This window comes from Leucoraja erinacea, chromosome 9, assembly GCF_028641065.1.
Source record: "Leucoraja erinacea ecotype New England chromosome 9, Leri_hhj_1, whole genome shotgun sequence".
NCBI classification, from domain to species: domain Eukaryota; kingdom Metazoa; phylum Chordata; class Chondrichthyes; order Rajiformes; family Rajidae; genus Leucoraja; species Leucoraja erinaceus.
This window is the reverse complement of record NC_073385.1, coordinates 1,047,474-1,073,940: the sequence shown is the minus strand read 5'-3', so window position 1 is coordinate 1,073,940 and position 26,467 is coordinate 1,047,474. Positions and strand designations below refer to the sequence as shown.

General features: G+C 43.0%; 1 protein-coding gene across 1 annotated transcript in view; it reads right to left on the bottom strand.

The window, feature by feature from the left end:
- The window catches only part of LOC129700578 (ras and Rab interactor 3-like), a 91,958-nt gene that overhangs the window by 51,315 nt on the left and 14,176 nt on the right, over nucleotides 1-26,467 (bottom strand). Inside the window, 1 exon segment of the mRNA XM_055641196.1 lies at nucleotides 16,776-16,890. Within this exon segment, the coding sequence (XP_055497171.1) occupies nucleotides 16,776-16,890 (115 nt within the window).

Sequence of the window (26,467 nt, the reverse complement as noted above, 5' to 3'; positions counted from 1 at the left end):
CTTTTGGTCGGCACGGTGGCGCATTGGTAGTTCAATAGCAATATTGTTCAATAGGCCGGCATGGTGGTATAGCGGGAGAGATACTGCCTTACAGCGCCAGAGACCCGGGTTCGATCTTGACTACAGGTGCTTGTCTGTACAGAGTTTGTACGTTCGCCCCGTGACCTGCGTGGGGGTTTTCCCCGAAATCTTCGGTTTCCTCCCACTCTCCAAAGATGTGCAGGTTTGTAGGTAAATTGGCTTGGTAAATGTAAACATTGTCCCTAGTGTGTGTAGGATAGTGTTAATATATGGGGATCGCTGGTCAGTGTGGACCCTGTGGGCTGAAGGGCCTGTTTCCGCTCTGTATCTATAATTACACTAAACTAAACTAAGCACGACTGGATCTCTCGGTTTCTAAACCATTTTAACTTCCCTTATTTATTACAATACTCCATTGCCAGAGTGAGGCCACATGCATACTGGAGGAACAGCGCCCCAGGGTGGCACAGTGACACAGCGATAGAGTTGCTGCCTTACAACGCCAGAGACCCCGGTTCAATCCTGACTATAGGCGCTGTCTGTATGGAATTTGTACATTTTCCCTGTCACTACATGGGTTTTCTCCGGGTGCTCCAGGGTTTCCTCCCTCATTCCAAAGACTTGAATGTTTGTAGGTTAATTGGCTTCTGCAAATTGCCCTTAGTGTGTAGGAAGTTGTCAAGTTTAGACTTTTAATCATTTGCTATTTCAAACCAACCACCACCAACCATTTGCTGTGCTTTATTTCAAACCAACCACCACCAACCATTTGCTGTGCTTCATTTCAAACCAACCACATTTTCATTTTCAAACCACATTAAGTGTTATTCACAGACTGAGACATAACCCTCTCGCTCCCCCATCTGGCAGAGACTGACTGAAGCACTCAACACTTCCGGGTTTTATAGTCCCTCCGGAAAGGGCGTGGCCTTCAGGAGAGAGAATCTCAACATTTTTTAAACACTAATAACTCTTTTATTTTTAATCGATGGGTAAAGTCCTCTTGTCCTGCACAGCAGAGGGGAACTCTGAGTAAGATGGCCAAAATCACAGCCGTAAGTGGCAGCACTTTTTCTAAAATCAATATACAGAACAACAGGAAGTGGTCTTTTACTAATATAGATTACTGTAAAAGCACCTGGAATATTGTGCTCAGTAATAGACTTTATTATTCAGCTTAGAGATGCAACATGGAAACAGGCCCTTTGGCCTACCGGGTCCGCACCGACCAGCGATCCCTGCACACTAACATTATCCTACACACACTAGGGACAATTTACAATTATACCAAGCCAATTTGCCTTACAAAACTGTACATCTCTGGAGTGTGGGAGGAAACTGAAGATCTCAGTGAAAACCCACACGGCCATGGGGAGAACGCATAAACTCCATACAGACAAGCACACATACATCGAAGCCGGGTCTCTGGTTCTGTATGGCAGCAACTCTACTGCTGCGCCACCATATCTGAAGAGGGCTGTAACTGCAATGGAAGCCATTCAGATAAAGGTTTAGTAGACTAATATCTGGAATGGGCAGGTTGGCTGTTGCGAGAACGTTAGGGAGGTTATGCTTGCATCTGTTAAAACTTTAGAGGAGTGTCGGATATTATTTAATTGAAACACATAAGATCATGAGTGGACTTGGCAGGTTTGATGTGATGGGGATCTTCTTTTTTTCAGGAAGATCTGGAACTAGGACTCAATTCCATGTACACAATAGTAATGGGACTACTGCTAACATTCCTCGTGTCTTACAGGCTAGTTTTGTTGCTGCCATTTTGGTTCTGTAGTTCAAATTCTGCTAGAAGTACGGGACAATCCCTTGCCGGTGAGGACAAACTAGATTCTCTCTGGTTTTGTGGATTGACCACAAAATACATTTATTTATTCTTATTTATTTTTATTTTTTTTTCGAACAGAATAAAAAGCAAATGTGAAACAGCATACAAAAAAACAAAACAAAAATATTTATAAAGTGTCATAAACAATATCTACAAATAAATGAAATCGTATGTGTCCGAAAAGGAGCAGGAAGAAGCCAAAGCTTGTTAATTCCCACCCCTTATTCAACTGCTTGTAATTATCTTGTACAAATTTAGCAGCTATATGTACACCATATGTACACCAGCCACTATATGTACACCATATGTACACCAGCCACTATATGTACACCATATGTACACCAGCCACTATATGTACACCATATGTACACCAGCCACTATATGTACACCAGCACCACCACTATATGTACACCATATGTACACCAGCCACTATATGTACACCATATGTACACCAGCCACTATATGTACACCATATGTACACCAGCCATTATATGTACACCATATGTACACCAGCAGCTATATGTACACCATATGTACACCAGCCACTATATGTACACCAAATTATTTATATTTAAACACTAATCAAATATTTACAAAGCCATACAAAAAAGAAAAAAAGAAAAAAAAAAACCCTGATATACTATACAGTATCTTAGTCATATATACAACCCATCACTCTATAATCACCCTTCCCAATACAATCAGTATAACAAACATGAGTGTGAACTGATGATATATATGTGTATGCTATACCGTAGGACCAAATTATGCCTGATGACCATCTATAAAGAAACGCACGGGTTTATTCCAAGCAACATCAAGAGTCATCTACAAATTCATCCAGACAACCAAAGACTAGGCTATCGTGGTTTTTCAAATACAACATCATCCAGACAAATAAAGACTGTTACTTGTCGGTATTTACTGTACCCAAAGACAATTCGCGAATAGAATCATCGCCACCATGACATTCGCAATGTACCTGACGTCACGACCTTCAAGACCAAGTTGGAAACAATCGATATTAAGACGCTGACTTCCAAGGCCCACTTTAATATTTAATTGCGACTTTGCACATGACCCTCCTAACGTATGCGACAACCAGTGAAGGTGATTATACGTCAAGATCTAGATCTAATCTGTTTGGATAGCATGAAAACAAAGCTTTCCACTGTCCTTCAGCACACGTGACAATAATAAACCTAAACCTTGTGCTTGGCAACAAATTAAATGCATCTGAAATGTAATAATTCAGTAAAGTAAGAAACATGCAACTGATTTGTACACAACGAGGTCTCACCAAATACAGGGTGATAATGATCTGATCATTTGTTTTCATAATATTGATTGTATGATGAATATTGTCCAACTGTACTTTGAAATAGTGACATGTATAAGGTGTCTAGGTTTAACTTCTAACACTATCTATACGTCAGCACTTCCTTAGTGCACTGCTGGAGTATTGGCCTGGATGTTTGTGGTTTAGATTAGTTTACTTTGAAGAACATTGGACCATCTTTAATTGAACTTTACTGGAATTTATCTTGCACTAAATGTATTCCCTTTATCATGTATTTGCGGATGACTCAATTGTAATCATGCATTGTCTTTCCACTGACTGGTTAGCAAGCAACAAAAGCTTTTCACTGTGCCTTGGTACACGTGACAATAAACTGAACTAAACTAAATTATTGGCACGTGTACAGAGGTTGGGTGGAAAGCTTTTTGTTGCATGCTATCCAGGCAGGGAAAATACTATACATGATTACAGTCAAGCCATCCACAGTGTACAGGTAAAAGATAAAGGGCATAACAGTTGGTGCAAGATAAAATCCAGTAAAGATAGTTCAAAGGATTCCAATGAGATATATGGGAGGTCAGGAACACTCAGTTGTTCGTGAGAGGACGATTTAGTTGCCTGATAGCAGCTGAGAAGAAACTGCTTTAACCATATAACCATATAACAATTACAGCACGGAAACAGGCCATCTCGGCCCTACAAGTCCGTGCCGAACAACTTTTTTCCCTTAGTCCCACCTGCCTGCACTCATACCATAACCCTCCATTCCCTTCTCATCCATATGCCTATCCAATTTATTTTTAAATGATACCAACGAACCTGCCTCCACCACTTCCACTGGAAGCTCATTCCACACCGCTACCACTCTCTGAGTAAAGAAGTTCCCCCTCATGTTACCCCTAAACTTCTGTCCCTTAATTCTGAAGTCATGTCCTCTTGTTTGAATCTTCCCTATTCTCAAAGGGAAAAAGCTTGTCCACATCAACTCTGGCTATCCCTCTCATCATTTTAAAGACCTCTATTAAGTCCCCTCTTAACCTTCTGCGCTCCAGAGTTTAAATATCTGCGGAGTGATAGTGATTCCACTATTGAAGTGCGACATATGAAGGGGAATTATAGACCAGTTAGCCTTACATCTGTAGTGTGCAAGATGCTTGAGTCGATTGTTAAAGATGTTATAGCAGCGCATTTCGAAAGTAGACAGGATCGGTGAAAGTCAGCATGGATTTACGATGGGGAAATCATGCTTAACTAATCTTCTGAAAATTTATGAGGATGTAACAAGTAGAATGGACAAGGGAGAGCCAGTGGATGTGGTGTATCTGGACTTTCAAAAAGCATTTGACAAGGTCCCGCACAAGAGATTAGTGTGCAAAATGAGAGCACATGGTATTGGGGGCAGGGTGTTGTCATGGATAGAGAACTGGTTGGCAGATAGGAAGCAAAGAGTAGGAATTAACGGGCCCTTTTCAGAATGACAGGTAGTGACTAGTTGGGTGCCGCAAGGCTCGGCGCTGGGACCCCAGCTATTTACAATATATATTAACGATTTAGACGAGGGAATTAAATGTAACATCTCCAAGTTTGCGGATGACACAAAGCTGGGTGGCAGTGAGCTGCGAGGAGGAAGCTATGAGGCTGCAGGGTCACTTGGATAGGTTGTGTGAGTGGACAGATGCATGGCAGATGCAGTATAATGTGAATAAATGTGAGGTTTTCCACTTTGGTGGCAAGAACAGGAAGGCAGATTATTATCTGAATGGTGTCAGATTAGGAAAAGGGGAGATGCAATGAGACCTAGGTGTGCTTGTACATCTGTCACTGAAAGTAAGCATGCAGGTACAGCAGGCAGTGAAGAAAGCTAATGGCATGTTGGCCTTCGTTGTGAGAGGATTTGAGTTTAGGAGCAAGGAGGTCCTTCTGCAGTTGTACAGGGCCATGGTGAGACCACACCTGGAGTATTGGGTGCAATTTTGGTGAGGAAGGACATTATTGCTATTGAGGGAGTGCCGCATAGGTTTACCAGGTTAATTCCCGGGATGGCAGGACTGATATATGATGAAAAAATGGGTCGACTAGGCTTGTATTCACTGGAATTTAAAAGGATGAGAAGGGATCTTATAGAAACATACAAAACCCTTAAAGGAGTAGACAGGTGAGATGCAGGAAAAATGTTCCCGATGTTGGGAGAGTCCTGGGGTCACGGTTCAAGAATAAGGGGTAGGCCATTTAGGACTGAGATGAGGAAAAACTTCTTCACCCAGAGAGTTGTGAATCTGTGGAATTCTCTGCCGAGGCCACGGAGGCCAATTCACTGGATGTTTCCAAGAGAGGGTTAGATTTAGCTCATAGGGCTAAAGGAATCAAGGGATATGGGGAAAAAGCAGGAACGGGGTACTGATTTTAGATGATCATCCATGATCATATTGAATGGTGGTGCTGGCTCGAAGGGCTGAATGGCCGACATGCACCTATTTTTCTATGTTTCTAAACAGGGTGGCTAACTTCCTGCTGGATGAGGTTTCAACTACCTTATTTATAGTAGAGGAGACCAGTTGCTGACTAAAAAAGCCTACACGATCAGCGTTAAGACCAAAATAAATTAGATTTTAAAAATATCCTAAATTCTAATACCTGAATCATTTGTAAGTCAGATTTGATATTGCACAAGATTTATAATTAGGTAATGTTATAGCGAAGTGACCCCTCTGGTAATATCTGTTATAATATGAGTTCAGGTGCTGAGTTAGACTATAAATAATTGTAAAGCCTATTTTTGTACCCTTCTAACATTTGTTTTCAAATTTGGTGAATGATTGGATTCTGAGCAGGGTCCGCGTTAAAATCAATTTTGGCTGAAATGGTAATAAACGCACTGTCAGCATTAAATGTTGCCATCTGGTAAGTGAACAGTCACCTCCTCTACAGGATACACCCTGACATGAGGACATGACACATTTCTCTCGTTAGCCCGCTTCCCAAGGGTGTAGCAAAATGTAAATGGAAAGGAGAAGTAAAACTACTGGCAATATCAGCAGAACACATCTCAGAGGGAGTTTTATTGGGCTTAATCTCCTTAAAACAGTTGTGTGGACAATGTCTCGATCTAACTTGAACGCTCATTACTGGGTAGTACAGTACTGTGGTTTTCACACTGATAGAACATCCGCATTTGTTGTCACGGTAACTCGCAGTGGTCGTCACTGAGAGACAAGCTTTGCAGCAAAGGGAGGAACTGAGTCTTTTCTATCAAATCTCATTCTGCTTGCTTCAGTGCCTTGTGACTATTAGAACGACTCTTTTGTGCATTCCTTTGGCCATTATGGAAACAAGACCAATTAGCTGACAATTCCTATTTACAAAAGTAGAATTATGCCCGGATTGCTGTTCCTTAATCAACTGGAAATACCTCAGCAATTCAATTTGTGGTTGAACACTTGCAGTGAACTTGGCAGAGGCAATTAATGCAGTGTTGTAATTAGTAGTCCTGGGCAAACTGACATCAACATCACAAGACACATGTGCTTGTCTTCTTTTGATCTGTTCCTTTTCATTTCTACCAGGAACTGGGAATTGGCATCAATGCACATCCAAAGGATTATAAGGGGGTCTGGGGGAGGGGTTAATCTTCAATATAAATCAAAAGTGTGATTAAATTAGGAAAGAATAATTGGGGCATAGTTCAAGTTTCAATCAGAAATGCATTTGAGCTCAAAGTTTTTGTAATGCTGGCATTAACAGAGATCATAAGGGATAGTAGAATTAGACCATTCGGCCCATCAAGTCTACTCCAACCATATTGGCTGATCTATCTCTCCCTCCTAACCCCATTCCCCTGCCTTCTCCCCATAACCTCTACCTGTACTAATCAAGAATCTATCTATCTCTGCCTTAAAAATATCCACAGCCGTCTGTGGCAAAGAATTCCACCAATTCACCACCCTCTGACTAAAGACATTTATCCTCATCTCCTTCCTAAAAGAACTTCCTTTAATTGTGACATTTCAGATGCTCTGCCATTGTTCTAAAGTTTTACTGCTGTTATTCCTTACATTGTACACTGTGTTGTTACATAGACGTGTTTGGAAATCATATACATCAAGTGCAACTTGATTATGTAAATTCTTGATTATGTAAATTATGTAAATATTATGTAAAAGAATATGTGTGTTATGATTGTGTTTATAATTTGTTTGGTTGTTTTGTTGTTTGTCTTTTGCACAAAAGTCCGCGAGCATTGCTACTTTCATTTCACTGCACATCTGGTATGTGTATGTGACAAATAAACTTGACTTGACTTGACTGAAAGATATTAATGCAGTTAGAAAATAACAACAATATACATTTTGACGGGTGCTTCTAGAGGTCTAACAAGCCCTTCAAATGCAAAATGTAGATAGTTAATTGGTGAGAAATGCATGATCTCCAACAATTGCCCATTGAAATTAACTTTAAAAAATTGGACAATAGTGAGCTTATGTTTTGTCAATAGGTTAAAATGACTCTCCAGGAAATCCTATGCAGTGATTGTCAAGTAATCACATCCATGCGGGAATGTGGACATTCAAACACCCCAACCTAAAGCAAACGTGCCAGTAAGAAGTTATACTGATAGACGTTGCAAATGAAATTACATTCTACAAAGGGAGATAATAGAACTGTTCTTTGTCTGATGTTGCCACAGTAAAAGCATTCATCACATGTACAACAGTAAGGCCCTGTACTGAACGTTCCACACTTCCCAGTATAACATACGGTTCAGCTGCCTTGCAATGTCTGAAAACCCATAGTCAAATAGCAAATAAAAGGAGCACACCTTCACAAGCAGCTTACTGCATTGTGCATTCTCTGCTGTAATGGAGATGAGCTAACCCTTTAAAGCTCACCAAGGCTTACAACCTTATCACTTCCATTTAATCTAATTTAGACAGTCTGGGGTCACCTGCTATACCCTTCGATGTTTTCCTATTGTTATCTTCCTCCATCTCAAACTCCACACTCTCAATGCATGGCCGTCCAGGATTTTAATTCACCTCTGCCTCCTGTGGTTCAATAACAATTGACTTTGCCTGACATTTGGAGGTTGAAGAATATCTTCAGGGGGTTGTGCACAATACTCTACGTGGCGAGGTATTGTGTAGGTATTGCACTGTTGGAACTGCCCTTTCTGTTCAACTGTGGATCCTTCTGCTCACATGGATGGGTGTAAAAGATTCTATGCCACTATTGCATGGAAGAGTATCTGATTCATTTCTAGACCCAGTTACATTAATCTTTTATTAAACTTTACTGAAATCAAATTAACATGTAGTTATAAAGTTGGAGGCCTTTTAGATCCATGCCAGCTACCAAGAGAGCAATCCCATTTGTTCCATTGCCTTCTCCTCATTCCACAGAATCTCAGTAACGTATCCTCTGTCATGGACACTCATAGTCATTCCCTTGATTCATTTTACCATTAACCAGCATCAAGTGGAAATTTGCAGAGGCCAATGGTGTGTGGGAGAAAACCAGAGCACCAAAGGAAACCTATACAGTAAAATAAATATGCAAACTATGTCTGAAGAGCATCCAAGGTCAGATCCAAACTGGATCCCTGGAACAATGAGTCACAGCATTAGATACTGCCATACCATGATCACTTCTATAACCATATAACCATATAACAATTACAGCACGGAAACAGGCCATCTCGACCCTTCTAGTCCGTGCCGAACACATAATCTCCCCTAGTCCCATATACATGCGCTCAGACCATAACCCTCCATTCCCTTCCCATCCATATAACTATCCAATTTATTTTTAAATGATAAAAACGAACCTGCCTCCACCACCTTCACTGGAAGCTCATTCCACACAGCTACCACTCTCTGAGTAAAGAAGTTCCCCCTCATGTTACCCCTAAACTTCAGTCCCTTAATTCTCATGTCATGTCCCCTTGTTTGAATCTTCCCTACTCTCAGCGGGAAAAGCTTTTCCACGTCAACTCTGTCTATCCCTCTCATCATTTTAAAAACCTCTATCAAGTCCCCCCTTAACCTTCTGCGCTCCAAAGAATAAAGCCCTAACTTGTTCAACCTTTCTCTGTAACTTAGTTGCTGAAACCCAGGCAACATTCTAGTAAATCTCCTCTGTACTCTCTCTATTTTGTTGACATCCTTCCTATAATTAGGCGACCAAATTGTACACCATACTCCAGAATTGGCCTCACCAATGCCTTGTACAATTTTAACATTACATCCCAACTTCTATACTCAATGCTCTGATTTATAAAGGCCAGCACACCAAAAGCTTTCTTTACCACCCTATCTACATGAGATTCCACTTTCAGGGAACTGTGCACAGTTATTCCCAGATCCCTCTGTTCACCTACATTCTTCAATTCCCTACCATTTAACATGTACGTCCTATTTTGATTTGTCCTGCCAAGATGTAGCACCTCACACTTATCAGCATTAAACTCCATCTGCCATCTTTCAGCCCACTCTTCCAACTGGCATAAATCTCTCTGTAGACTTTGAAACTCTACTTCATTACCCGCAACCCCACCTATCTTAGTATCATCTGCATACTTACTAATCCAATTTACCACCCCCATCATCCAGATCATTGATGTACATGACAAACAACAGTGGACCCAACACAGATCCCTGTGGCACCCCACTCGTCACTGGCCTCCAACCTGACAAACAACCATCCACCATTACTCTCTGGCATCTCCCATTCAGCCACTGTTGAATCCATCTTGCTACTCCACCATTAATACCCAACCATTGAACCTTCTTAACCAACCTTCCATGAGGAACCTTGTCAAAGGCCTTACTGAAGTCCATATACACAACATCCACTGCGTTACCCTCATCAATTTCCCGTGTAACAGCTTCAAAAAATTCAAGAAGATTAGTTAAACAAGACCTTCCAGGCACAAATCCATTCTATCTGTCCTTGGTCTCCAGGGAAGCTGCCTGACACGCTGAGTTACTCCAGCACTTTGTGTTCCTTTTATTTGTAAGCCAGCATCTGCAGTTTCTTGATTCTTCACTTTAACATGATTCTTTGTGGGAGTTTGAACTGCATAAACTGGCTGTTGCGTTTCATAAGCTGCAAGTGGCCATGAATGTTGAAAAGTCCTTAATAGCCTGCAAAGTGTTCCAGAGTATTGTGAAAGGCAGTACACAAATGCAAGTATTTCTTTTCCTTTCACTGAGAACCAACTGCAAATGAATCTGCAATCTATCGTCAAAAATACAAAACTTTAGTGACAGATGGACTTAGATCTAATTGCCTCACTAAAGCTCTTTTTTTAAAAACTGACACCAAGATGATTTTTAGATAATTTTAACGGCCAATGTTTTATTTTCTCTTTCATCGGAACATAGGATGGAAAAGTGATCTTTTAGCTTTTCCTTTTGTCAACTTTGCAGTCAATTGTATGAATCACCATGGTTTATATCATGGTAAGCAATGTCTATCCATTGGTCTAGGATGAGGTGAGGAACTCCACTGGAAGAAAAACGACTGGGCACCATCCTCCTAATGCTAGTGTTATTGAGATCTTCCAATAAACTGTTTTCATTTGTAAAATGGAACTTTTAGAATCATTGAAAAATAGCTGCAGGAGTAAGCCATTCGGCCCTTTGAGCCAGCACTACCATTCAATATGATCATGGCTGATCATCTAAAATCAGTGCCCCGTTCCTGCTTTTTCCCCATTTCCCTTTATTCCTTTAGCACTATGAGCGAAATCTAACTCTGATTGATTTTATGCTGGCCGAGTATGGTAAGAACACAATTCCAATGCAGGTGTTGGAAACCATAGTCACACAGCAAAGAAACAGATCCTACCGCCAACTCTTCCGACCATTAAACTCCTATTTACACTGATACTAATTTTATTCTCCCCATAGTCCCACCAACTCCCACACAGAGTCTACCGCTCACTACATATCAGGGCAATTTGCAGAGGCCAAGCAAACTACAAACCTTTGGGAAATGAGAAGAAACCAGACAGTAATGGCAACAGGTGGGATATGCAAACTCCACACAGACTGCACCGGAGATCAGGATTGAACTTGGGAGCTGTAGGACAGCAACTCTACTAGGTGTGGCACTGTTCCATCCAGCAGAATGGGCATGATTGGGTAATTTCTGGTAAAATGGCAAGCTTTACATCCAGAGGCTAATCGAGAGGTTTGTATTCTGTTGCAGATGTGAAACAGGAAACAGAGAAACATAGAAATTAGGTGCAGGAGTAGGCCATTCGGCCCTTCGGGCCTGCACCGCCATTCAATATGATCATGGCTGATCATCCAACTCAGTATCCCGTACCTGCCTTCTCTCCATACCCCCTGACCCCTTTAGCCACAAGGGCCACATCTAACTCCCTCTTAAATATAGCCAATGAACTGGCCTCAACTACCCTCTGTGGCAGAGAGTTCCAGAGATTCACCACTCTCTGTGTGAGAAAAGTTCTTCTCATCTTGGTTTTAAAGGATTTCCCCCTTATCCTTAAGCTGTGACCCCTTGTCCTGGACTTCCCCAACACCGGGAACAATCTTCCTGCATCTAGCCTGTCCAACCCCTTAAACACACATCACACCTGGCCACATCTGGGATGATGGGGTAGTGCAATGACCTGTCGGGGAGGATGCCGGCTGGCTATTGAAATGTTTCTAGAGGGCTATGAGTCAATATTTTAACACCACTTTTATTTTTAACCATGGTGGTTTGGGTTTCCAGTGAGGTGATAAATCTGCTTGCATGAGAAAAGTGCTCCAGAAGCTGCATATCCTCCCAGCTACCACTCTCCACATACCCCATACCACACACCTATGATATGTCTGTTCCTCTGTATCTCTACAACCCAGCCACTTGCTGCCCTCTAGATCCTGATGGCATTCTTTCTTTCCCTGTAAAGGGCATGTCCCACTTTCACAACCTAATTCACCACCTTTTTTACTCGTGGAATTTTTCATCAGGATAGAAAAAACGGCCCGACCTACTTGATGCCACGAGTACCTACGACTAAGATCACAACCTACCTACGATCTCGTGACGACCGTGCTGCGAGTACGAGTCAAGGGCAAACTCGGCAGAGGTTGTGAATTAGGTCGTGAAAGTGGAACAGGCCCTTAACTCTACCGGCGCGGTGGAGGGTGGCATGGTGGAGCCTGTGGCGTGGTGGAGCAGTGGTAGAGGTGCTGCCTTGCAGTGCCAGAGTTCGATCCTGACTACGGGTGCTGTCTGTATGGAGTTTGTACGTTCTCCTTGTGACATCGTAGGTTTTCTCCGGGTGCACCGGTTTCCTCCCACACTCCGAAGACGTCCAGGTTTGTAGGTTAATTGGCTTTGGTAAAAATGATAAATGATCCCTGATGTGTAGGATAGTGCTAGTGTACGGGGTATCATTGGTCGGCACTGACTCGGTGGGCCACAGGGGCTGGTTCTACTAAACTAAACTGTATCATTAAACTAAATTAAATTAAACTAAACTAAACACTCTGTACTTCTGCCAAAAGCTCATATCCTAGACAAGCAGCCAGCCAGACTGAAGGCAACCCAGCAAATATTTGGGACCGCGTTTTATTAAAGACTTGTTGCGACCCATGGTAAACATAATCTTTAAAGTCTAAAGTCTAACCTGATTTCTCGTAGCTAAGCCGAGTTCTCGTAAATCAAGGGGCCTTGAGTGAGGGGCAGACATGTTTCATCAAAATGATTCCATTTATTTATGGAAGGTACATGTGAAATATTTGAAGAAGTGGAAAGACACAAAGACCGTCTTTTGACAGAGGAGCCAGAATGCCTGCCAGCTGAGTATTGTTAGCAATCGCTTTCTAAGGCAATCGGTGCCCAGGGTTTTGCTTCACAGTCTGGAGAGCAATGAATCCTTCATGTAAAAGTCACTGTGGACTTGGAGAGGTATAGCTTCATTCTGGCAGTGTATAATGCAACGTTAAGCATGCTTTTCTCTCTGTATGGTCTATGTGTGCAACTACAGATGCTCCTCAACTGACGATGGGGTTACGTTCCGATAAACCCATCGTAAAGTGGAAATATCGCAAGTCGAAAATGTGCGTGTGGGCTCACTCATATCTACACCACCACGGGTGTACAAGTGTAGCCCAGAAAACCCGGCTACTGGTGGGGCAGAGGCCATGCCCTGCTGAACCTACCCCAGCCCTCGCTGCATGGCCCTGTCCAGACCAGCCCCTGGTCCCCGCCGGCCATCAGAGGGCCAGTGTACGGGGAGCTTCCCCACCCGGCAGTCACTCCCTGGCCCGTGGAGGCACGGTCTGCCAGCCCCACCATGTCTCAGACCGACTGGGACTGTCCCCTCCGTCCCGAGTGGTCACAGCACCCCACACCTGTGTACCAGCTGCTGAGAAATGGGGACCTCCCCTCTATCTCTCCTCTTCTTCCCATTCCCTCCATCCCCCTCTCCCCCAATCTTTCTATCCCCCTCTCCCTCTATCCCCTTCCCCCCCACCTTCTCTCCCCATTCCTGCTCACACTCCCTACTCTGGAGAGACCGGTGAAGTGTTTCAATGGCAAGAGTACAGAGGAGATTTACTAGAATGTTGCCTGGGTTTCAACAACTAAGTTACAGAGATAGGTTGAATAAGTTAGGTCTTTATTCTCTGGAGCGTAGAAGGTTAAGGGGGAACCTGATAGAGGTCTTTAAAATGGTGAGAGGGATAGACAGAGTTGATGTGGACAAGCTTTTCCCACTGAGAATAGGGAAGATTCAAACAAGAGGACATGACTTCAGAATTAAGGGGACAGAAGTTTAGGGGTAACATGAGGGGGAACTTCTTTACTCAGAGAGTGGTAGCGGTGTGGAATGAGCTTCCAGTGGAAGTGGTGGAGGCAGGTTCATTGGTATCATTTAAAAATAAATTGGATAGGCATATGGATGAGAAGGGAATGGAGAGTTATGGTATGAGTGCAGGCAGGTGGGACTAAGGGAATAAAGTTGTTCGGCACGGACTTGTAGGGCCGAGATTGCCTGTTTCCATGCTGTAATTGTTATATGGTTATATGGTTATATGGCGGTGGGTTGGATGTGGCGCTTGAAGTGGGTGTCCCGGTGAATTCCAGCCGCACGGACTTTCCCCACTCTCCGCCTCAACGTTCCAGAAGATCCCACAGGGAGAACACAATCAGACACCGCAGATATAGGCCGTTCAGCCCAACTAGTCTATGTTGACTAAGTTGTCTATGAGTTATGGTGAGGTGCTGTACTGTGGGAGGGGCGGTACAGAGGGAGTGTTACACTGTTGGGGGGGACGGACAGTACTCTGTAGACGCTGGCAACACAGTACACTGTAGAGTATCGGTTGTTTATACTCCAGATCGCTTGGCTGACTGGGAGCTGCGGCTCGCTGCCATTGCCCAGCATCACGAGAGAGTATTGTACCACATATCGCTAGCCCCGGAAATGATCAAAATTCAAAGTACGGTTTCTACTGAATGTGTATCGCTTTGCACCATCGTAAAGTCGAATACAATACAATAGAAATATCATGTCGAGGGGCAACTGTATTGTGAATCCTGATCAGATAACGGAGTTGTTTGGTAGCCTTGCTGCACTACAATGTAACAATTTCTTGAATGTGCAATTTACATGAAGTTTAGAGACTAAAACGTTAATGTAAATATGAAGTTATGAATAAATATTAAAAGACTGGAGGAAACAGATGCCCTTTGAGTTTAGTGACAACCCTACTGAGGAGAATCCACCTGTATTGCCAGTAACTGCCAACTCACTCAGAGCAGCAGGAGATCTGTGGGTGTGCAGCAGAATTGGGTGGAGGCTGATGGCTCGCACAAAGTCTATTAGGAGAGGTTCTGGCAGTTCAAGGAATGCATTGATTGGGGATGATCAGCCATGATCACATTGAATGTAGGTGCTGGCTCGAAGGGCTGAATGGCCTCCTCCTGCACCTATTGTCAGTCTCCACTCAAGAGGGCAATCAGCATTTTGCAACAGCCCAGAAGAGGGTCAGTTCTGGTGCCTTCACTCCTGGGGAACGCAGGCAGCTTGAGCTGGACAGATGCAGGTTTGGGGCAGGCAAGGGCAATGGGTGAGTGTTGGGGGTGTGGTGGGCATTGAGTTGGTAGAAAGGGAGAGTAAGAGGGAAGGAGCAAAAGGTAAGGAAGCTGATATGGAGGGAGCCAACTGATGGAGGTGAATATTGACGGAGGCAGCAGGAGAAGGGATTGAAGATAGTAATTGAGGGGACATGCAGGAGGAGAGGGAATGAGCATAGATAGTGGACTGAGGAATCGATTGTGCCCGTGTCTGCATTAGAATGTTTCTGAGTGCGTGTAGGAGATGTCTTGATGTGTGCGTGTATGTATGTGTGCCTGTGTGCATACACGGATGTGTCTTTGTGTTTGTATGTATGTGTATGTGTCATTGTAGAGTAGCACCGTTGTACAATCACCTCAGACCACCATGTATTTGGATCGGGCCTTCTCTCAGTCAAGAGCACATGGTGCCCTGAAATGGGAGGGGGGGACTATGTATAAACACTACTGTAATATCTACATGGCAAAACCAAAATATATTAAAATGGCCTTTATAAAAAATCTGACAACGTGCACTTTAACCACATGCGATTTTTTTCTGTTACAAATCTCAAATTGTGGAGTACAGAGGCAAATAAATAAATGATGGGTCTTTGTCTCAAACATTATAACCATATAGCAATTACAGCACGGAAACAGGCCATCTCGACCCTTCTAGTCCGTGCCGAACACGTATTCTCCCCTAGTCCCATACACCTGCGCCCAGACCATAACCCTCCATTCCTTTCTCGTTCATATAACTATCCAATTTATTTTTAAATGATAAAAACGAACCTGCCTCCACCACCTTCACTGGAAGCTCATTCCACACAGCTACCACTCTCTGAGTAAAGAAGTTCCCCCTCATGTTACCCCTAAACTTCTGTCCCTTAATTCTCAAGTCATGTCCTCTTGTTTAAATCTTCCCTCCTCTCAGTGGGAAAAGCTTATCCACGTCAACTCTGTCTTTCCCTCTCATCATTTTAAAGACCTCTATCAAGTCCCCCCTTAACCTTCTGTGCTCCAAAGAATAAAGCCCTAACTTGTTCAACCTTTCTCTGTAACTTAGTTGCTGAAACCCAGGCAACATTCTAGTAAATCTCCTCTGTACTCTCTCTATTATGGAGGGCACTGTAGTAGAAATAGTGCATCATTTGACTTACCACGTATGTACAACTCCAAAATGTTTGTTTGATTTTTCATTTTAAAGTCTCCCATTTTGACAACATTAATATTGAAGCAACACATTGTAACTGTTGACTATTCCTCTCAACCAGACATTTGAACATCTACTGTTTGAGCTGTTGCCTGAGATGAGAAGGCATCTCCTCTTTTGGAAACATCCTTGAGGTGCCTCAAAGTATTGATAAAGGCATTACAGATTATCTATAGTACATCAGGCACTACACAGTAAAAATAGCTAATCATATGACTTATCAGCTGTGTAGGTTTATTGATGTTTGGAGCAGGTATATTAATGCGGTTAAGAAAAGATTAAGTAATGATCAGAGGGAGCAACGTGAATAGATAGGAACTCACTTGATTTTTCCTCCTTTATTGAGTAGTCAATGATTTTAGGAGTTCCATCCTCTCCAAGAAAATTCGCCGAAAGGACCATGTTTGTTAGGGAGCAATCTTTTCGCACCATGAATGTCTGTAAGCAGAAATACATTGTGCTTAATTGAACTGTGAATGTTAACAAGTCTTGAAAATAAAGTACACTTAGTTCCCAAGCAAAGAAGTAATCTTGGGCAAGACTAATGGTCAACTGCATCTCTCAGTTTGTTTCATGATATCCATAAATTCACGACATAATTCAAAAGAAACAATTTACACCTGCTAAGTGAGGTTATCCATTTTGGTGGCAAAAACAGGAAAGCAGACTATTATCTAAATGGTGGCCGACTAGGAAAAGGGGAGATGCAGCGAGACCTGGGTGTCATGGTACACCAGTCATTGAAAGTAGGCATGCAGGTGCAGCAGGCAGTGAAGAAAGCGAATGGTATGTTAGCTTTCATAGCAAAAGGATTTGAGTATAGGAGCAGGGAGGTTCTACTGCAGTTGTACAGGGTCTTGGTGAGACCACACCTGGAGTATTGCGTACAGTTTTGGTCTCCAAATCTGAGGAAGGACATTATTGCCATAGAGGGAGTGCAGAGAAGGTTCACCAGACTGATTCCTGGGATGTCAGGACTGTCTTATGAAGAAAGACTAGACAGACTTGGTTTATACTCTCTAGAATTTAGGGGATTGAGAGGGGATCTTATAGAAATTTACACAATTCTTAAGGGTTTGGACAGGCTAGATGCAGGAAGATTGCTCCAGATGTTGGGGAAGTCCAGGACAAGGGGTCACAGCTTAAGGATAAGGGGGAAATCCTTTAAAACCGAGATGAGAAGAACTTTTTTCACACAGAGAGTGGCGAATCTCTGGAACTCTCTGCCACAGAGGGTAGTCGAGGCCAGTTCATTGGCTATATTTAAGAGGGAGTTAGATGTGGCCCTTGTGGCTAAAGGGATCAGAGGGTATGGAGAGAAGGCAGGTACGGGATACTGAGTTGGATGATCAGCCATGATCATATTGAATGGCGGTGCAGGCTCGAAGGGCCGAATGGCCTCTACTCCTGCATCTAATTTCTATGTTTCTAAGTGATGTATGCAGTGACTCTGTATACCCAGTGTAGGAAGGAACTGCAGATGCTGGTTGAAAGGGAAAATAGACACAAGTTGCTGGAGTAACTGAGCTGGTAATTCATCTCTGGAGAAAAAGTATAGGTAACGCTTCGGGTCGGAACCTGAAGTCTGAAGAAGAGTTCCGTCCCGAAACACCATCTATTCTTTTTCTCCAGAGATGTTGCCTGACCCGCTGAGTTACTCTAGCACTTTGTACCCATCTTCGACTCAGTACATTGAAGTTAAAGGGCAATACGTTGTCTGAGCTGCCAAATGTTAGACGAGACATTAAACCAAAGCCAATTTTTCTCAGTAAGGTGGGTGTTGATCAATCAACATATTGAAGACTTGCATTCTGATGTCCTGATTAACAGCCAATCTTATTGATCCACATTATATAATCATTATTACATTGCTATATCTAGGAGCTTACTCTCTGCACCTTGGCTCACATCTACACCGCCTACGTGAATGTTTGTGGCATTCTGTGTGAAAGGCTTTATTAATAAATGTTCACAGGGAATTGAGAACTAAAGAGCATGGGTTTAAGATGGGAGGGGAAAGATTTAATAGGAACCCGAGATGCAATTATTTCACTCAGATGGTGAAACAAACTGCCAGCGGAATGGTTGAGCCAGGTACAACAATGTAACAGACATTTGGACAGGTACATGGGTAGGAAAGGTTTAGAGAGATACGGGCCAAACATGGGTAAATGGGACTATCTTAGATGGGGCAGATTGGTCGGCCTGGGCTAGTGGATGGATGATGGACCCGCTTCCTTGCTCTAAGACTAATACACCATGACTCTACTTCAAATGCGATCTAATTAAATTAGGAGTTGCATTTGTGATGAATGTGGAAACCCTAGTGATATCACATCCAGCTGAGTGAGTTCCTGCGCAGTTTAAGGGCTGTCCCACTGTGGCAACCTAATCTGTGAGTTTAGAAGAGTTTGCCCTCAACTCAAACTCGCAACATGGTCAACACGTGGTCCTAGGAGGTCCTATGAGGTCACTGGAACTCTCCTTCATGTTCGAGGGAAGTTCCCGCATACTCGCGACCTCAGTTAGGGCGCGGAATATATTTCAGCATGCTGAAAATTTTTCTGCGAATAAAAATTGGTCGGCATGGGTCTTTTTAACTCGTAGTGCAGTGGAGTGGGGTCGCTATTTAGCTACAGGCAGTCGAGGGCAGCCGTAGGCAATCTCCTTCACTGACCGGGCATTTTAATTGGCTTATTGGAGTTTTCAGGACCAAGGAAAACCGACCGGTAATTTAAATGCCACTAAACTTTATTATAAGTTGTCTGGAGTCTTAAAAGTGTCTCCACTCCTTCTCTCCCCTTCTCTCCCCTTCTCTCCGCCCCCCGCACACTCTCTAAAGGACTTACCGTACACTGTGCAGCCGTCTTTTACCTTCCTCTTCATCGCGGGTGTGAATTTCAGACAGCGCTCCCCCGCTTTCCCTGGCCCCCGCCTTTGCGATGTGTGTGTGTGTGTGTGTGTGTGTGTGTGTGTGTGTGTGTGTGTGTGTGTGTGTGTGTGTGCGCGCGCGTGAGTGTGTGTGTATGTGTGTGAGTGTGTGTGTGTGTGTGTGTGTGTGTGTGAGTGTGTGTGTGTGTGTGTGTGTGTGTGAGTGTGTGTGTGTGTGTGTGTGTGTGTGTGTGTGTGTGTGTGTGTGTGTGTGTGTGTGTGTGTGTGTGTGTGTGTGTGTGTGTGTGTGTGTGTGTGTGTGTGTGTATGTGTGTGAGTGTGTGTGTGTGTGTATGTGTGTGAGTGTGTGTGTGTGTGTGAGTGTGTGTGTGCGGTTGGTCGATCCAGCTCGAGGTTTTCCAGGCGAGTGCCCTCGAGCTTGAAGGTCGAAGACACTCTTCTGAACTCGCAGATTAGGTTGCCGCAGTGGGACAGCCCCTTGACATTAGTTCTTACTAACTCTGCTTTAGGCTCCAACAGTAGACAGAAACTCGTTAAATTTAGATCCTAGGACACAATATGCACTTCTGGCACAAGAAGTTCCTCATTTCCTCATTATTCGGCAGTCTTAAAAACGTTCTGATGTAAACGCATCACACTTGATTCATTAGTTTCAATTTCATTAAAATATATATATATATATACATCTACTTTCGTTGCTTAATCCCATTCTTTAGTTTCTGTACACGCATAAAAAGCTCAAGAGACACATAGTTCTATCAAAGATTGCAACTGGCGGACACCAGGGGAATCCGGGACATGGCAGAACTTAAAATCTCGTGCCTTTCCGCGGGGCACGTGCATATAATGCCTTGTTGTTATCAGATACAAATACATCCATTACCTCAACAAGATTATTTGGAAGAGGTTACACCTCTTGACTCATGCTTGTCATACACCGAGAATCCACAGATTCAAAGCTCACATTCTATAAGTACAAGGTGCGGTGGATTGGTTGGGGAGCGGGATGTGGATGAGGGAGAGATGTTACAAAAGGAGCCCTGGGTCTCTCCATATAATGTGCTGATGGTATGGATGGAAGGTCCACCTTCATCATTGTGTAATTGGATGTCCACATATACATTCATCTCCTGTCTCAGGGTGAGTTTTGCACTCTAAACTCTCCATGTTATTTGATGAGCCTGATGTTACCGTGTTTGCTAGTGGCAGTAACAGAAAACGCTGTAAATACACCAGGTTAGGAAGCTTTTGTTGAATAAGAAACAAAGTGAATCTTTCAGGTTGAAGACCATTCACCAGATGGAGTGTTTTTGACCTGAATACAACTCTGTTTCTCTCTTCACAGATGCTGCCTGTTTCCATTTTGTGTTCAGAAGGGAATTGAGAAGGTGGACAGTTTCCAATGAGACACAGGTTAGAGCTAGTGTCATCACAGCAGGATAGCAATGACATGGACTGCAAAAGCATTCAATTGCCCCATTCAATTTAGCATCAGATAATGTACAGCTTTCTTTGGGATTGCTTATTGTGGAAATGTCCCTCCAGTGAAGATCATTCAATGTACACATGCCATCATTATGTTCCATCCCAATGTATGTACAGAAATTAATCCTTTGGCCAACTTGTCTAATAGTTGCTTGTTTTAATTGATTTGTTTGCCATTCATGATCATTTCATATCCATGCTCATATCATATGTTTTATGTTACTAACCTTAAACGTGTTAGTTAGTTACTTTAGTTTATTGTGAAAAGCTTTTTGCTGAGCGCTAAGCAGTCAGTGGAAACTATACATGATTATGATCGAGCCATCCACAATGTACAAATATAGGATTTATAGACAATAGACAATAGGTGCAGGAGTAGGCCATTCGGCCCCTCGAGCCAGCACCGCCATTCAATGTGTTCATGGCTGATCATCCCCAATCAGTACCCCAGTTCCAGCCTTCTCCCCATATCCCCAGACTCCGCTATCTTTAAGAGCCCTATCTAGCACTCTCTTGAAAGTATCCAGAGAACCGGCCTCCACTGCCCTCTGAGGCAGAGAATTCCACAGACTCACAACTCTCTGTGAGAAAAAGTGTTTCCTCATCTCCGTTCTAAATGGCTTACTCCTTATTCTTAACCTGTGGCCCCAGGTTCTGGACTCCCCCAACATCAGGAACATGTTTCTTGCCACTAGCGTATTCAAATCCTTAATAATCTTATATGTTTCAATAAGATACCCTCTCATCCTTCTAAATTCCAGTGCATACATAGAAACATAGAAAATAGGTGCAGGAGTAGGCCATTCGGCCCTTCGAGCCTGCACCGCTATTCAATATGATCATGGCTGATCATCCAACTCAGTATCCTGTACCTGCCTTCTCTCCATACCCCCTGATCCCTTTAGCCACAAGGGCCACATCTAACTACCTCTTAAATATAGCCAATGAACTGGCCTCAACTACCTTCTGTGGCAGAGAATTCCAGAGATTCACCACTCTCTGTGTGAAAAAGGTTTTCCTCATCTTGGTCCTAAAAGATTTCCCTCTTATCCTTAAACTGACCCCTTGTTCTGGACTTCCCCAACATCAGGAACAATCTTCCTGCATCTAGCCTGTCCAACCCCTTAAGAATTTTGTAAGTTTCTATAAGATCCCCCCTCAATCTTCTAAATTCTAGCGAGTACAAGCCGAGTCTATCCAGTCTTTCTTCATATGAAAGTCCTGACATCCCAGGAATCAGTCTGGTGAACCTTCTCTGTACTCCCTCTATGGCAAGAATGAATTCCTCAGATTAGGAGACCAAAACTGTACGCAATACTCCAGCAATACAAGCCCAGCCGCTCCATTCTCTCAGCGTATGACAGTCCCGCCACCCCGGGAATTAACCTGGTGAACCTATGCTGCACTCACTCAATAACAAGAATGTCCTTCCTCAAATTTGTGGACCAAAACTGCACACAATACTCCAGGTGTGGTCTCACTAGGGCCCTGTACAACTGCAGAAGGACCTCTTTACTCCTATACTCAACTCCTCTTGTTATGAAGGCCAACATGCCATTTGCTTTCTTCACTGCCTGCTATGACACCAGCAATTTAGTACAAGGTAAAGTCCAGTAAAGTCCAATTAAAGATAGTCCAAGGATCTCCAATGAGGCAGATGGGAGCTCAGGACCACTCTAGTTGTTGATAGGATAGGGCAGTTGCAGGGCAATAGATAATTGATCAACTGACGTGGATTATCTATTTTAAGATCCCACATCCTTTCAAATCTTGAATCTTTCTATTAAGTTAAACTAACCTTTTGTTTTACAGAGAAAAAAGGATCTATGTGCTGTTGAAAAAGCTACTTATCTTAACTACTAAACCAGGTTCGCTTCTTAATAAACAGACACCACACAAACGGTTTGGTAGACCAGTTCAAAACTTTACTTAACATCGGCCGATGGGAGGGAGCGAGGATTCCAGCTAAGTTTATTTGGCTTCATCACTGTTTCAATGAGTTCTTCCTTGATACCTTGTTTACATGGTGGTATTGCTGAAGAAAACAGACTCTTTCATTATTTCTAGGCCTTCAAGAATTATACCAGACATGAAAATATCACTTGAGCTAAGAGTAAAAGGAATATGGCAAAAAAAAGTGCTTGCGTCAAACATTCACAATGTTGCAATTTATTACGTCAATTTATCTATATTTCTTGGAATCTTGAAAACTGTGATAACATTATCTACAGTTTTTAGTTTCCTTAATGTCTTATTACAGCTCATCTGATAATAGTTCACTAGTTATTATTTTTTGTACCACATTATCAACTCTAATTGAACAAGCTGAAAGTATTGTATATATCTGAGCTCTACATCAAGAAACTGATCCTTCTCAGACTGCCCAGCAAATAGCTGGCAGCCAGTGTACGTACATCCATGAAGCTAGTGTACTTCCAATTCATGGAACTGTTATGGAAACTCAGTGCTCCTGTGACACCCATGGCACCATGGATAGTGTGGGTCTCAATGACAATGCTGAGACTGGCTAAGGGTCATGGCAGAGGGCATCAGATGTCTCCCACCCCATATATCTGCAGTGGCACAGAAATATTTATTGAATCTGTTGGCCCATTTTCCATTGAGCCAGTCTATCCCTGCTCATTCTCCAACCACCATTTGCTTGTTCATACACATGGTGAATGGCTGGATAGAATTTAAACCACTTAAACATGCATAGAAGATCGACAAAGAACCCCATCACAACCCAGACGTTATATGACACCAGCAATATTGAATGTATAGACACTAAGAATGTATTAAGATTTCCATTGTTTTGTTTTAAGTATACTTTTTATTCTGAATAAAGATTTTTGAAATATTGCAGGTGAATATCTTATTAGTGTGCTGCATGGTAACTCAAATTTCACTGCACCAAGTGGTGGATGTGACAAGAAATGTCCTTTGTCCTTTGAAAGACTGGATAGACTCAGTTTGTACAAAGACTGGATAGACTCAGTTTGTACAAAGACTGGATAGACTCAGTTAGAACTCACTAGAATTTAGAAGATTGAGGGGGGATCTTATAGAAACTTACAAAATTCTTAAGGGTTGTACAGGCTAGATGCAGGAAGATTGTTCCCGATGTTGGGGAAGTCCAGAACAAGGGGTCACAGTTTAAGGATAAGGGGGAAATCTTTTAGGACCGAGATGAGGAAAACATTTTTCACACAGAGAGTGGTGAATCTCTGGAATTCTCTGCCACAGAAGTTAGTTGAGGCCACAGTTCATTGGCTATATTTAAGAGGGAGTTAGATGTGGCCCTTGTGACTAAAAGGATCAGGGGTTATGGAGAGAAGGCAGGTACAGGATACTGAGTTGGATGATCAGCCGTGATCATATTGAATGGCCGTGCAGGCTCGAAGGGCCGAATGGCCTACTCCTGCACCTATTTTCTATGTTTCTATGAAAGGTGTTTTAATAGTTTATCTGAAAACCCGAGCTCTAAGCGTGTAACATTTGTAAAGGGCTGCAGTGTGCTTGCTGCCTTGATTATGCACTTGAACATCTGCAGTGGGAGCTGAACACACATGATCTTCTGACTCAGAGTCAGTGGGTTCAGAGAATCCAGCTGGCATGTGCTTTATTTGTGAGGGGGAAGAGTTGTTAAAATAGCAGCTAATCAAGATGTTGATGCATTGATAAGGTTCTGTGAGAGTATTAATAAGTTATGAACACAGGGATTTAAGGTGGCACAACCATGAAACATGAAGTGGCACAGTGGAGATCTCACTGCTCCAGCAACCCAGCCTCAGTCCTGACCTAGATTGCTGCTTGCCTGGGGATCTAATGTTCCCCCTACGACCGTGTGGGTTTCCCCAGCTGCTCTGGATTCCACCCGCGCCCCAAGGTCAGGCTAATTGGCCATTGTAAAGTGTGCCAGGTGAATAGATGCATGATAGAGTTCGCGGAGAGTTGATGAGAATGTGGAAAACTTAAATGGGTGTAATGTAGGATTAGTGTAAATGTGTGTTTAGTGGTAGGCATGAATGTAGTAGGCAGATGCTGTCTGTCTGTGACACTAAACCTACATTTCACAGGGTGGCACAGTAGCACAGCAGGGGCAACACATCTATAGAGTAGCTGCCTCACACAGCCAGAGACCTTGGCTCCATTCTGACTACGAGTGCTGTCAGTACGGAATTTGTTGTCACGCGTACCTTGCATGGAGTTTGGATATTCTCCCTGTGACCGTGTAGGTTTCTCCCACATTCTGAAGACGTGCAGATTTGTCGGTTAATTGGCTTAAACTTATGCATTCAATCATTCATTCATTCATTCAATCATTCATTCATTCATTCATGCAAATTGTCCCTAGAGTGTAGGATAGACCTAGTGTACAGGTGATCACTGGTTGAAGCGGACTAGATGGGCCGAATGGCCTGTTTCCTCGCTGTATCTCTAAATTAAACTAAACAAAGGTAAATTAAAATGTGAAAGAGTGTGTCATGAAGGACAACTTCCAATAGAGAGGGCAGTGGAGAAGGGTTGTGGAACTGACGGGGTCATGGTGGAAAGAAGATTATCCCTCCCTTGACTGTACGAAGGAAGGACAATTATAAGAGCACACTTTTGGAAATACTGTTTTCACCACCACAACACCCGAAATGTACTGAGAAAGAAATAACACTAAAAAACTCAAAGATGCCTGCATTAGCTTGCTTCAGTCCGTTCATGCAAGCAAGCACGATGGAGGTTGCAGGTTGAAATATAAACTGAACACAAGATGTAAAACATGAACACAGATGTCACACTTCAGTGAAATCTACATAATCATGCAAATCATATTTATATATTGCATCAAAGAATAATGAATTTAGTAATAGGAGTCTATTCCCCAAGGGCAGATCTGCAGTCTTTAACCTGCAGTTCAATGCGAGACTCACTCAGGAAGGCACGGTTGGTCAGACTCCCACACATTGAGGCATTAATACAGTTTGAGAAAACTGCCAGTATTCAGTATTCAGTATTACTTTAATGCCATTTTAACCGAGTACTTACATACACAGATGAAACGGAAAACATGTTTCTCGGTCAGTTACCATCAATGCCGTTAATAAAAACAGAATAAATACATACAGCTTTAATAAAATTAAAAATTACCATATCTAAAATAGGCCTAAAAATTGAAATAAAAACAGACATTCAGACTGAACAGAGGCTTTCTGTTGGAGATCTGGTTAACGGACTGTGGCCCCTCCCCATATATCATACACTAACACAGCTAGGCACCTGTCAAAGTATGGGCGAGGTTGAATGTGTTGGTGTATGATATATGGGGAGGGGACACAGTCCGTTAACCAGTCTTATTGCCTGTGGGAAGAAGCTGTGTAGCATCCTGCTGGCTTTGTAGCTCCTGGACCTCTTCCCAGGTGGCAGAATGGAGGAGATGTGGGGTGATGGATGATGGGGGTCCTTGATAATGGAGATGGCTCTGCTGATGCTCCGCTTCTGATAGATCTCCACCAGGAAAGGGAGTTGGGCACCAATGATCCTGCTGGCTGTCTTCACTATCCTGTTGAGTTGGTTTTGATCATAAGCCTTCCCAAACCAGGAAGTGTAGTCGTAGGTCAATATATAGAAACATAGAAATTAGGTG